The following is a 14,018-nucleotide window of genomic DNA, read 5'->3' as shown; positions in this document are numbered from 1 at the left end:
CTGCATCCTTAAGGAATAGTTGGAGATCTAGTAGCCTGGGGTATATTGGTCTATCTCTTCTACGGTGAGAGAAAATTGGTTGAAATTGTACAAAAGTAAAGAGGGACTAGACTCTGGATTTTGAAGAAAATATCTTCACATGTGCTGCCTTGTACTATTTCCCAGGTAAACTGGAAAGGTGCCAGTTCCGAGTAGGACTTGAGCAAGTGAGAGCTATGCAGCAGATCAAGGCCATGGCACAACCTTCCCTACCATCTTTACCTTGTGGCCCAGCAGGCACAATGGCAATGCAAGTATCCATGGCGAATGGAGATGCAGTGGAGCTTCTGACACTCGCCAGATGATGATCAAAGCACAGGCGATACAAGCTTCACAGAAAGGCCCTTTCTCCTGTGCTGATAAATAGTCTTTATTTCTAAAGCAGCTCTTTACTTGGCGCTGGCAGAAGCAATTAGCCTGACCATGGGATAGCTAGTGACTATGCAACCCAAATGCCCATCATGAACTGACTGTTATCTGATTCACTGACCATAAAACTAAACACAAACAGCAACATTCCACTACGGAAAAAAAAAAAAAAAGCAGTCTACTGGTATATGGGATTGGTCCAGAACACATAAGTCAGCTGCTCATGGTATTGCACCCACTGCTTTTTCCTCCTACGTTATCTCACATCTATGCCTCAAGATGTATTTCTAACACAAGTTGGCAGAAGAGTAATAAATGCAGGTCTGGTTAATAGGCAGGTTTGCACAATGCACTTGAACACGCTGGAATTGGGTAGGCCTTGGACTGCAATCTGATTCAGGAATGGCATTACAACACTATAGTAACATAAATCCTCTGAGCTGGCAGACTTTTGCAAAGATCTTTAGTTTTCCACTCCGTGTGGAGGGAGACTTGGCTTGAAACATGGGTCCCTGACTCATGTACAATAACTAATAAATGGCCACCAGACAAGAAGAGTAACATTAGAAAATTAGTGAAAAGAAAGTTTAGGGGGAAAATGGGTGCACATATTTTTGTTTAAATATGTTTTTATTGATTTCAGAGAGGAAGGGAGCGGGAGAGAGAGACAGAAACATCAATGATGGGAGACAATCACTGATTGGTTGCCTCCTGCACGCCCCCTACTGGGGATCGAGCCGGCAACCCAGGCATGTGCCCTTGACCAGAATCAAACCTGGGACCCTTCAGTCCTCAGGCCAACACTTTATCCACTGAGCCAAACCAGCTGGAGCAATAAGTGCACAGATTTATCAGAAGGGGTAACAATGTAAAAATGTGAAGACATTCCGTTTAATATTCCCCAGAGCACACTCGCAGCAGGGCTGCTCTCAATAACCCAATGGGCAAGGTGAATGTCAGTTTGCCTCTGGCTCCCACCATTATCTGCCAATAACAGTGGTTGTCACTAAACTGCTGATATGGCAGTATTTCCCAGCAGTTCCTGTTGGCAGGTGGCTTACATGGGGGCCATTCCATCAAGAAGGGTAGTGTTTTATCATTATAGACACAGATACATATTCTAGATGTGGATATGCCTTTACTGCCTGCAGTTCTATCAGTACTACTATCTGTGGACTTACAGAATAACATTCATTACTATGTCACTTCCAAACAAGCAATATTTTATAGCAAAAAAGAAGGGCAATGGGCTCAGACCCATGGAATTCACTGTTCTCATCATGTTCCCCATTGGCTGTATGTACCTGGCTTATAGAGGAGTGACATAGCATGTGCCATCTGGGTCTTGGCACTATTTATTTGACAATGACCTTGTAGTTGGGATGTCATCCTACAACATGCAAGTGTCCCTCCTGCACAGCCAGGAAAGCACAGATCTAGGAACTCAGGGGTGGAAGCGCAGTGTTCCCTTTCACTATGAATTAATAACCCTCTGGACACATTTTGGATTTTGTCCTCATGATAATGAGCTTGGTGGGTTTAGAAGTCTTAATGCCTAAAGGAGAATTCTCTCCTACAGAGAACATAGTGGTAATTATGTTCCTCTGAATTGGAAGCTAAAATTTCCTTCTGACCATTTTGGGCTCAATATGACTGAGAAAAATAAACTGACAGAAAACATAGTCACTGAGTTGAGTCTGATGATTAATCTCATCTGCCAGGAAGAAATGTGTCTTTACTCTACAAGGAGGGCAAGGAAGACTATATTTGGAACTCAGCAGATTCACGAATATGCCTTTGTTCAATTCCACCTCACTTTCCAATTTCACATTTCTACATTCCAATTTCCATTTCAAACTGGTATTGTAGCATCCTCATTAAGAAAAAGAAGCATGCCAAAACCGGTTTGGCTCGGTGGATAGAGCGTCGGCCTGCGGACTGAAAGGTCCCAGGTTCGATTCCGGTCAAGGGCATGTACCTGGGTTGCGGGCACATCCCCAGTAGGAGATGTGCAGGAGGCAGCTGATCGATGTTTCTCTCTCATCGATGTTTCTAACTCTCTATCTCTCTCCCTTCCTCTCTGTAAAAAATCAATAAAATATATTAAAAAAAAAAAAAAAAAAAAAAAAAAAAAAAAAAGAAAAAGAAGCAAAGGAATATGATTTGGTAGGACTAAAGTGTAGGTTTGATCCACCAGGTAAATAAGCTGCTTAGTCAAAATGTTGGCAGAAGGTAAAGAAAAAAACAAATAAGAAGTTAATGAAGGGACACATGATTAGCAATTAAGGCCACATAATAACCTTAGTTCTTTTCTTAATTGGAGCATTTCCCCCAGAATCATATAAAAAGCAAAAGTGTTAGCTGCAGTTATAAATTGCAGGTGTATATAACTGGACTAACACTGCTATGCCTTATGCTCCTCTTTTCGGGACAGAACGTTTTTATCTGAATAATAAGAATACTCCCAGGGTTTCTGACTTTGGTTGGGTATGGCCAGCAGACAAGTCAAATGACAGAAGAAAATTAGTGCATGGTATTTACTACATATTTGGTTCCTACCCATTGAAATCATGTGGTGGGCCTGGCTGTATCTCTCAACCAAAATTCACCATTTTTATTATTGTGAAAACCACAGGATTCAGGTAATAGCTGCCTCCCCTTCTCGTTTCAGGTGTCAATGGCTAAACTATTGTTAGCCACAGGATACTTGCATATCCTTTGTCTTTAGTAAGTGCCCTCTTCACATATACAGCTTTGAACACTATTTTTTAAAATATGTTTTTTAATTTATTTCAGTGAGAGGGAAGGAGAGGGGGAGAGAGATAGAAAAATTAACTCAGGATCGAGCCACAACCTGGACATGTGCTCTAGCGGGAATTGAACCATGACCTCCTGGTTCATGGTTCAATGCTCAATCACTGAACCATACTGGCCAGGCATTAATACTATTTTGAATGTGATATCTATTTTTTCTAGTTTTGATCTTCACCCTGATTCACACAAGCAACTTATAGTGCAGATGAGGAAACATGAGGCATCCACATGAAAAGAAAATGCTAAATGCCAATTGAGTGTAAACTCTAAGTCTTATGAGACTTGAAGGTGCAGAAAGATCATGTTATCTGAAATCCACACTTAGGGTTTCTAAGAAGCAAAGCAAGTTCCATCCGGGGTGCTATAGTATGTGCACAAGTGCTTCTCAGGAATTAGAATGGCCCAGATTTGAGTGCAATATCCATTTGAAACCTTATATTATCTACTCTCATTTATTTGCAGTGATCTATGACTAAAGTCGTTCCTCACAACAATGTTAAAAAAGCAGGAGAGTACAAATAGACATTTATTTGGCTTCCTTCAAGTACAAAAACAAAGTTAACTGAAATAAAGAGATGAGTAATAGCATATTTAATATGAATTTTTCTAAGAGTCCTCTTGGATAAGGAACACTTTTTTAATCCCAACAAATAGGGACATTACTCATGGATTTAAATTTCCTGTGTTGATTATATTAGATTATTTGTAATCAAAGTATTTTTTAAAAATTGCATTCCTTTGCATTTCAACGTAGGCTGGGCTCTTCATTGTCTTTTTTACACTGATTTAGAAAATCTCACTGCAGAACAGATGGAATTTTCAATACATGTTGCTTTATATCACAGACAATTAAAAACATAGCCTCCATACAAAGAAAACTAATATATAACCACTGAGTTCTGAAAGGTAAGTTGATTGTATCCATTTGTTGTTTATCAACTTAGACAGATAGGGTCTTCTGAGTATCCTATTGCTAGCTAATTCTGTGAGTCTGCAGTTGATTTTTTTTCTTTTAATTTTCAGTATCTCACTGTCTACTTTCTCAAAATAATTATCTATATTCATAACTTTCTCACTTCCCATTTACACCTCCACCCACTGCAATCTTGCTTCTGGTGCACCCAATTGAATGATTAGGTTCTTGTCAAGTTCTGGTAGCAAATCCAACAGTGACTTTGGTGTCCTTAGCTTGTTTGCCCCCAGACTCAGCAATATCCATTATCCCATCGTCTTCTGGCTTCCATAGCTGCGTCTCTAATGTTTTTTGTTTATCTGTCACAGTTCAGTTTTACTGGAATTTAGTAAGTGCTCAATAAATATTTGTTGAATCAGTGAAGAAATAAATGTAATTTTCTGTGTCCAAGAGAAGGCAATAAAAATAGGCACTTTGTATTTTTCTCATCAAACAATAAAAAAGTTACAATCACATTTTGTTGATAAAAATATTGTTTGTCCTATAATTTCTTTCTCTCAGTTGTTTATTCTTGTCATTCTTAAAGCGCAATGCAAAGATATTCCCCTATTCCATCAGACTTAATTATGTTTATACTTCTAGTCAGTATGCTGATGTGTAGTTCTATTTATACTTCTATTTACCATGCTCCAAGAAAATAGTTTACAATTTCTCACTCCAATAATTTGGAAGTACCCAAAATCTGTACTACTCATTGTGTTGCTCTCAGATGATGCTTGACAGATAAACGTGCTCAATAACTGTTGGACTGAATTTCAAAGATGAATTTCTTTAAAAATATGAGGGATATTTTAATATGCTTAAATATAAATCTTTTAATATAAATCATTAGTTCCATTATTTTATATGCTTAATCAATTGAAAGTGACAGTCATTTTTTATTCTATTTAATAGACTCAATGCTATGAAAGATCTCAAAGTTGTAAACTTGGCAACTGTGAATTTTACAGTTTTTTCATAAAACATTCATCTGATACTTTATTTAGTTAAGTTACCATGTTAAATACACTAATTTATATGAATAACATTTGATGTGCTTTGTGTGAATTATATTTAAATTTTTTATTTTGAACATAACACCTTTTTCTTCTGAACTTCACTAACTCTTTAAAGTACATCATGTTTTATTTGTTTTTCTTCCTTTAGGAATTGAATAATGCTAGAAATAAAGAAAAGGGGCTTTAAAAGGACACTTTTCAAAACTTTTCAAGACTTGACACTAGTGACTACGGTTGGGAACAATAGCCACACTTACAGATTGGCCTGGTCCTAAAAAGATTAAGCCATGCCCTTAAATTAGGCATAAAAACATTTTATTATCTTTTATGTGATTCCTTATCTAATCTTTTTTTTTTCCTATTGCATTTACAGAAGGCAAATTTCAATTTAAAAAGTAAGTGAAACTGTTATATATTACCTCTTGAGTCTCCCACACCTACTAATTCAGGTCATAATTGAGTTCTGTAAAGTAATAAGAAGGAAACCTCCACACTAGATTATCACACACATCCTGTTGAATAATGCATTCCTAGTAGAAATCACTGATTTTTGGTGCTTATGTTTAAGGAAAAGAGAAGCTCTGGGTTCTAGGTGCTCTTGGCGCACCAAGCAAGCAAAGTAATAGTGGGCGATTAGGTATATGTGGGACTCTTGAAACAGAGGTTGGGATAACAGGAAAAATGTTTAGGGAAAATCAATGATATGAATACAAGGTCCTAAAATATATGCTTAAATCCCTCTACCAAACCTTAACATTAATTCCCTTGGTAGGGTCCCTTCTCTTGGAACTAAAGCAGAATTGACTTAAGTCCCTGAATAGTAGGGTTCAGAGTCTTTGGCTGAGAAAAAAGACCAGTGAACTCTGAAGGCTTAAGTGCATAATGTATGTCATCCTTTATGAAACATTTAAAAGTGATGAACTGTGACAGGTAGAGCTGACTAGGACTACGCACTGGCTTTGAAGATACATATGCAAGTTAAAGCTCTGCCTCTCATGAGCTTTGAGGCCATGTCCAAGTTGCCTATCCTGCCTGAATCTTGGTTTCTTCAGCAAGTGATTAGATATACTAGCATTGCAAGATTAAATCACATAGCCCATCTGGAGTTTCCTACTATGCCTAGACCAGAAAAGCCCAAAGGATTGAGTTTAAATTGAATGACAAAAAACTATCATTTTTCTATTTCCTCTTTGGAATGTGTCAGACCTACAAGATCATCACAAAAGTTTTTGTTACTTGTTTGTTCTGCCTATCCCTCAACACAGTGTTCACTTTTAGCCCAAATATATAGAATTTTTATGTTCTAACTAAGAAAAAAACTAATTTGTCAGATAATGGTCTGTAATTTATCTCCTTACAATTTTCTTTAAAATGCAATACTAAAAACTATATGATTTTTTCTTAAAGGACAGAGACCCAAGTCATCTTGATCATTGGTCAAGATAGTACAATTTACATTGAGTATACCCCCAGTTGACTTGATGTTAAGGATCACAATTTGTCACACAATGTAGCATGCCAGCAGACTATGAAGCACCAGTGTTCCCACTAAACTGTTTCTCTCCTCACTGAAGTCCACTACTCCTCATGAATGCTGGCTCCCTATGTCTGTCACCACTATTTACTAGTGACCAAACCAGAAGCCAGAGACTCATTCTTGTCTTCCATCTGCCCCATCCATTTACCACAAAGATCTATCTACTTCACTGCTTCATCAATTGTAGTCTTCCCTCCTTCTTCCTGCCCTAACCATAGTCCTATTGGTCATTATCTCTTGATACTAGAAAACACCTTATAGCTGCTCCTTAGTTCTTGCTGCCGTGTGAAACCCCAGCTTCACACTAGAGACAAATGATTTATTTATATGAAACATTTAATCTTGACACTCTCTTACTTGAAAAACTCTAGTAGTTTCCCTGTTTTCCAGGCAAAATGTAATTAAAATTCCAGATTATTTTTGTTGTCACTATCTCTTGGTTCTTGCTGACTTCCTTTTCCTTAAATGTTATGCTGCATTAATGATAAGCAGATTTTCATTCCTTAGGCCCTCACTATGCTATTTAACCCTATTGTGCTCTTGTAAGCTTTAACCCTTGCTTTGGTTTTCCTTCCTAGTTTCTTCTTATGTGTTCTACTCACTGGTTCAGACTCAACTCAGAGGTTTTCTCCTTTAGAAAATATTTGCAAATTCCTAAGATGGGCTAAGTCCCTCTCCTTTGTTCTTTCAAAGAATCCCGTGTTCACTGAGATTTGACTACTTACCACACTACATTGATCTGGTTTCTTGATCTGTCAAGGTTTCACACAGTCCAACAATATTTTAATATATATATATATATATATATATATATTATTGATTTTTTACAGAGAGAAAGGGAGAGGGATAGTTAGAAACATCGATGAGAGAGAAGCATCGACCAGCTGCCTCCTGCACACCCCCTAATGGGGATGTGCCCACAACCAAGGTACATGCCCTTGACCGGAATCGAACCTGGGACCCCTCAGTTCCCAGGCCAACGCTCTATCCAGTGAGCCAAACTGGCTAGGGCAGTTAACAATATTTTAAAGATAAAGGGCATATCTAATCTATCCCCTATAGATAAGAGATGGTTAGCTCTGGCTTTCTAGTTTACCAGAAATACCCAGGTTTCATATTTGTTTTCCACCTGTTTTTTCAATTCACTGGGACATCCCAGGCTCTTCAAATAATTCATCTTTTTGAAATAAGAAAGCCAGAGTTAGCTTCTAACACTCTCAACCAAAGAACCTTACTTATCTATTTTGGTATTACAATTTTTAAAAATTTCATAGCATAATTATGGCTATTTTCACAGTAGCTACTACTGCTCCTGGGGATAAACTGTGGCCTCTCAAATCTTTGATTATTTGAAGCTGGCATATACACAAAAATATATTATAGATATAACTATGCATGTAAACATACACATACAAATATCAACTGAAGATTGACTGTGGTTGGTGGGCATACAGTGTAATATATAAATCTTATATGATAGAAATGTACACTTGAAGCTTATATGATCTTATTAACCAATGTCATCCCAATATATTTATTAGAAATAAATAAATATCAAGGGCTACAACATATCTTTCTTGATAAAATAGCTCCACTCAGGAAAACGTGCCTCTTAATGTGAGGTGCTGAGAGCAGTACTTTGTTTTGTTCCCTGATGTATCTCAGACCCAGGCAAGTAGTTAGAACATAGCAGTTCTTTAAAACTGCGTGTTGAAGGAGAGAATGGATGAAGAAATAAATGAACTAAGTAATTTACTGTTTTTAAAACAGAATTAGAAATATTGACTCTGGGTAGAGATTACATTTGCCAATGTTGCTCCAGAAAATGTATTTTCTGGGTGATACTTAGCTTTATAATTTCTAAAAAAAATGGGCTAACTTAGTTTAAATCTTGGCATATTCTGCCAAATCAGTTGCAGAGTCTGAAATCTAAGTATTAAACTCAAGCTTTGATTCCCAAGAAAATTACTACTTATAACTAAGCTGACAATTGGTAAATAACCAAACTAGATAGAGGTTTTCATATCTGATTCTTTTTTATATTCTCAGTTATTATTAAACTATTAAATAGTTATTTCAAATAACTCTTTAGGTAAGTTTTATTTTCCTCCTTTTACAATGGCTTTTAAAATATGACAGAATTTTAAAAGTGGCTTTTTTGAGAGAGTCAAAAAAAATTCAACATCTGATCCCTGTGTGCAAGAGAGGTGATCATTCACTTTCATTAGTTAAGCATTACCAAAAATAAAATATATGTATCTATTTGGCCTTTCATTAGTTAAGCATTACCAAAAATAAAATATATGTATCTATTTGGCCTATACCAAATGTGGAATCATATAACTAGATATAAATCACAACCAGTCAAAATATGAGCACATACAAAGAAATGAAAGCATGGAGGCAATTTTGAGAGGAAATGAGGAGAAGAAATAATGCTGTAAGTATTGTTCTGGAATTGAACAGATTTTTCTTAGAGATAGTGTATTCAAATATATCATTTGCATTCTTGTGAAACTAAATCTATTCAACTCACCTTCATACAACCAGTCAGCAATCCCATTAAAAATAATTCCTTCTTTTCCAGAAGATGTCAGTCGCAATGAACTGCTCTTTATATCAGGTTGATAGTAGATATTATTCTCAAAGATATAAATCTGGATCAGGAAACATGTAAAACAAACAAATCCAACATATTAGGAAACCTTTTTTTAAAGCTTTCGTATTATAGAACAATAGCTGAAGAGCTAAGGGTTTTATTTGTCAGTTTTCAATTTGTCTTTATTTAATGCATATTTTTGTATTGCTTTCAATTATTAATAGTTATTTATTTCTCTATCATATCAATATCAAACTTTCATCTAGAAATATCATGATCCTCACTATTTAAAGTTTTAAACCCATATTTTCAACCACAACTTTTCATCTACTTAATAATCTCTTTCTCTACTATAAAATTGGTTTGGATTTGAGATAATATTTTGCATCCTCAAGAGACTGAAAACTATACCAGATACCATTTTAGTAATAGCCAACTGACTGTTTGAAAGGCTTCAAGTTGGCGTCTTTCGTTTTACTTTTTGTGGTCAGTGAAATAATATTTACAGACTCTCTCTGATTTCTATCTAGCTCCATATATAGATCTGCTGATAAAAGGAAAGGAAGATAGAATTCCTTGTAATTGTTAAGTCAACACACTTCACTATGCCCCACTCTATTCTGGCAATTCTTTCCCAAATAGCATAGCAGTAATAATAACCTTGTGCCTGAGAGTTTAGGAAAGATTTTTTTATTTAAACACATCATAGAGTCTTCCAAAATAATAACTACAATAACAGCCCCAATAATGTCAACTACAAATAATATCAACAAAATAATAGTAACATCAGGGTACAATTATTTATAACCACTTTAAAATATTTTTAGTGATAAGCATTTCAAACTGCTGACCAATGTAGTAATATAACCTTCATAGAACCATGTTTCATCCACATATTGAAGGGAATAGAATACTGTCCACCATGAGCCAAATTGCTATTTTGATTGAACATTCTACTAAGAATGTGAAAGCTGGCCTAGTGCCCATGTGTTCCAGCATGCTATAGGATCATTACACAAGAGCAAATACAGCAAACATCACATCTTCTGAAATAATTATCTGATTAATTATGAGGCCCTAGATTTATAATCTTGGTGTGCACAGTGATGAAAGCAGTGTTAATATCCAGAATATTTTGTTGATATTCTGTTTTGATTTTGAGGATTTGGCAAGCATTTAACAGTTAGAGTATTTAATTAATCATTCCACCACTACCTGACATTTATATTACAGGTGAGAATGTTAATAGAATAAAAAGAATTTGGCAAGGGAGAAGAAAGAAATATACAACAGGGTATTTAAAAGTATGGGCTTTATAATAGGGCAGCCTAAATTTAAAATCTCAGTGACTTGGATACTTTTCTGTAGCTTTCTAAAATTTTAGTCCTCTCCTTTAATAAATATTTATGTCTAATTTCTAGATATCTGTTGTAGGAATAAATGAGATGATGAATATAGAACATAGAGCACATGTGTCTATTACTAGAAGCAAGGCTGACCACACTCAGGATAATTTGGTTTAAAATCCTGAGCTTTATGAGATTCCAAACTCTAAATCAAAACAAAATCTCTACAGCTTCAGGCAAGGTATAAATTATCCCAAACTATTGACCAGTGCTACACGTGGTGCTGATGTGAAAATTTATTAGGAGGAGTAGTAGTGGAACAGTACCAGCAGGAAAAGAAGGAAGAGGAGAGTTATTAGCAAATAATATTTACTGCTTTTGCTTCATTTAGGAAGTTTTCAAGTGATAATAGAATATAGAAGTAAGCTTATTATTGAAAGCATATGTGTCACACTTTGGCAAAAGTTTAAGACCTATATCTCAGGTGTCATAAAACTGGATGGAAGTTAATTTTATTGACGTTCACAGTCCCTCATGACAGAAAAAATATTAACTTTATTCCAGCCATCTAAAACTTAAGTTCCACATCTTTTGTAAAACTTACAAAATATATATAAAATAGTCACACAAAGTCCTCCTGACTTAGAGGGAATCTCCTCTTTGGATCTGAACCTTCTGATTAGGGTTTGTGAGTAATGACAATTCAGATCATCCACACCCAGGCTGCTTAAGCAAAGTGGCTATTATTATTAGGGGTAGACGTGACTTAACTCAAAGTAAAATTGTTCCAAATCCTCTGCTTTCTGAAGGTAAAAACAAACACAAACAAACAAACAAAACCCTCTAAGTCAAATATTAATAAAACCTCCATGATTTCATCAGATGTATTAAATTATCCAAAACCATTGACCAGTAATTACATTTATAGTTGAAAAACAGTGTGGATGATATTCGGGATCCATAAGAAACTGACATCTGCTTCAATGCAAAAGATCCAGCAATATGGAATCAGAATTTTAATGTCATTCACTCAAAGCTGCAATACCAGAGATTGTCCAAAAGATCATTTTCTGTGGCCAAAAATGTACATTCATAATTTCCCAACCCCTTTCAATCGTCAAGGTATTTCCAAGAATTATATAGTTTCAAATAACAATCACAAACTCTAAGCACTACCTTAGCAATACAAGAGCTGCAACTATTTTCAAGTCTGAGGTGAACACACTGATGAGTTTAAGCTGGTACTAAACGGCAATCATCAAGGGCTGCAGCTAGTTTTCAATCACATTGAAAATATGACAAACACTAATGTCATTTATCCTAATGTTTCTGATTAAGCTGTCATAATATTTTGATGTCATCAATCAATTCTTTCAGTGAGCCACCTGAACAGTATAACAAATAGAAATGGGTAGCTGTGTGACCATTTAACTCTTCAATCTATAGAGCAACCCAACTACCCAGTTTTTCAACATTTATTATTTTAATACACTTACGAAATACTTCTAAATTGGTAAAGTCACCATTAGGGGAACAGGAAGACAGCAGAAATACTATGTACTGAATCATGACAAGTTGAGAAATATGTAATAAGAGTTTCAAGAAATCATTCTAATAAATGTGTTAGTCAATATTGCTAATTACCAAGTGATCAGACATACAGTTATTGCTGGGTAGAATTTTTTTTCAAAGCGGGTTTTCAATTTTCTGTCTTTTCTGCCCCCTGCCACAACCACCAGCAATGCTTCAATGGTGGAAAATAGGCGTGGATCAAATTCTTTCCCCACCCCTAGCCAATTGGTAATGGGCTATAGCTAGAAATGAACCATTGGTGTTAAAGGTCATTAAGAGTTTGAGATTGAGTGACCACAGTGTAAACTAGCCCATTGTGACCGATTCAAACGGAGATAATACCTGATACAAACACAGCAGACTCTCCCAAACTTTTCACCAGCTTAAAAGAAAACAAAAAACCAGCAAAATAAAACAAAAATATAACTGAATATTGAATCTCTTTTAACTGAAATATTACTGAAAAGCTATTCTACCCTTACTGATTTAAGTGATTTATCATGATAATTTTACATTAGAAAACTGAATTATTAAAAAATCCCCAAGCATTGTAATGATGTAAGAGAATCTGTAAAGTTACAGTGGAGTTCAGATAGTCTTTGGGTTGCCTTCTACTGTGACTTGTTTTCTGGGGAAAAAATTATAATGACTTTCCCAGATAACTCATTCTGGCAGGGATATGGTGAAAGGCATGTTTTCCTATGGTGATGGTGAGAAGGATTAGCTAGTTAGCTTAATTAGGCAGACAGGAAGAGTGGGGGTGGGGGTGGGGTGCATCCAGGAGGATGGAGGCATTTCTGGTCTGAGCAATTAAAATAGCAGCCACTGTGAACAGTATAGAGTTTCCTCAAAAAACTAAAAATGGAACTCCCGTTTGACCCAGTGATCCCACTTCTAGGAATATATCCCAAGATATACCCCGGGTGCCAGAGGGAAGCAGGTGCCGGCAGCCGGGGGAAGGAAAGCCTACTCTTGCATGAATTTCGTGCATCGGGCCTCTGGTAGTATAGTATAGTATAGTATAGTATAGTATAGTATAGTATACATCATTTCCTATGTAAGCTCTAATGAGTCTGCCTTTTAAATTCTTCTCATATTTAAACACTTATTTTTATTTTTCACAAATTTTTTAGTTCAGTTCTTCTATTTACTTTGCAATACTATACTATACTATACTATACTATACTATACTATACTATATAGATATTAGACAGTATAATATCTAGTCTGCTATATTAATAGTTTTCAATGTGGTTAGTCCAAATGTTTCTTAACTGTGCCCTTCCCTTCGCTCAGAGCATTTAGTGGCTACCTATCCCCTAAAAACATATGATACAAACTCCTTAATCTGGCATTTAAGATTATCTATGGTATATTAGCCCCAACCTATGTCCTATTATTTTCATTATATTCCTATTTTGTAGCATCCCAATTAGAGAAGTCCTCACCATCTGAACACAAACCACAATTCACATTTTACATATTTTTGTCTTACGCTTTTCACTTCATGAGTAGTTTATATAATTTTACACCTTAAACATGTACTGTATCTCAGTACGTGTTTAAGAAGGCAAAGGAAACAAAAAGTATACTTTTTTTAGTGAACATTACCAATTGTCTGGCATTTTTCAAAATACTTTCAAAACATTATCTCATTTATTCCTTATTTCAATTTTATCACCCTAATGACTTTCATATATTACTAAAAGCCATAGTGTATCATCCAACTTTATAAAAATTATGTTTCCTTAATTTAACAGTATGCAATCAA

The 14,018-nt window shown here is 35.6% G+C and overlaps 1 protein-coding gene across 6 annotated transcripts in view; it reads right to left on the bottom strand.

Moving 5' to 3' along the window:
* Window positions 1–14,018, bottom strand: part of DPP10 (dipeptidyl peptidase like 10) — a 1,368,028-nt gene that overhangs the window by 90,669 nt on the left and 1,263,341 nt on the right. For all 6 annotated transcript variants that reach the window (XM_070423111.1, XM_070423110.1, XM_070423113.1 and 3 more), the window contains one exon: window positions 9,267–9,387. In XM_070423111.1, the coding sequence (XP_070279212.1) occupies window positions 9,267–9,387 (121 nt within the window). The remainder of the gene's footprint in view (window positions 1–9,266; window positions 9,388–14,018) is intronic.

The sequence above is a fragment of the Myotis yumanensis genome, unplaced genomic scaffold, assembly GCF_028538775.1.
Source record: "Myotis yumanensis isolate MYYU_CA2020_CCGP unplaced genomic scaffold, mMyoYum1.0.hap1 SCAF_8, whole genome shotgun sequence".
Lineage (NCBI taxonomy): Eukaryota > Metazoa > Chordata > Mammalia > Chiroptera > Vespertilionidae > Myotis > Myotis yumanensis.
This window is presented reverse-complemented; position numbering and strand designations above follow the sequence as displayed.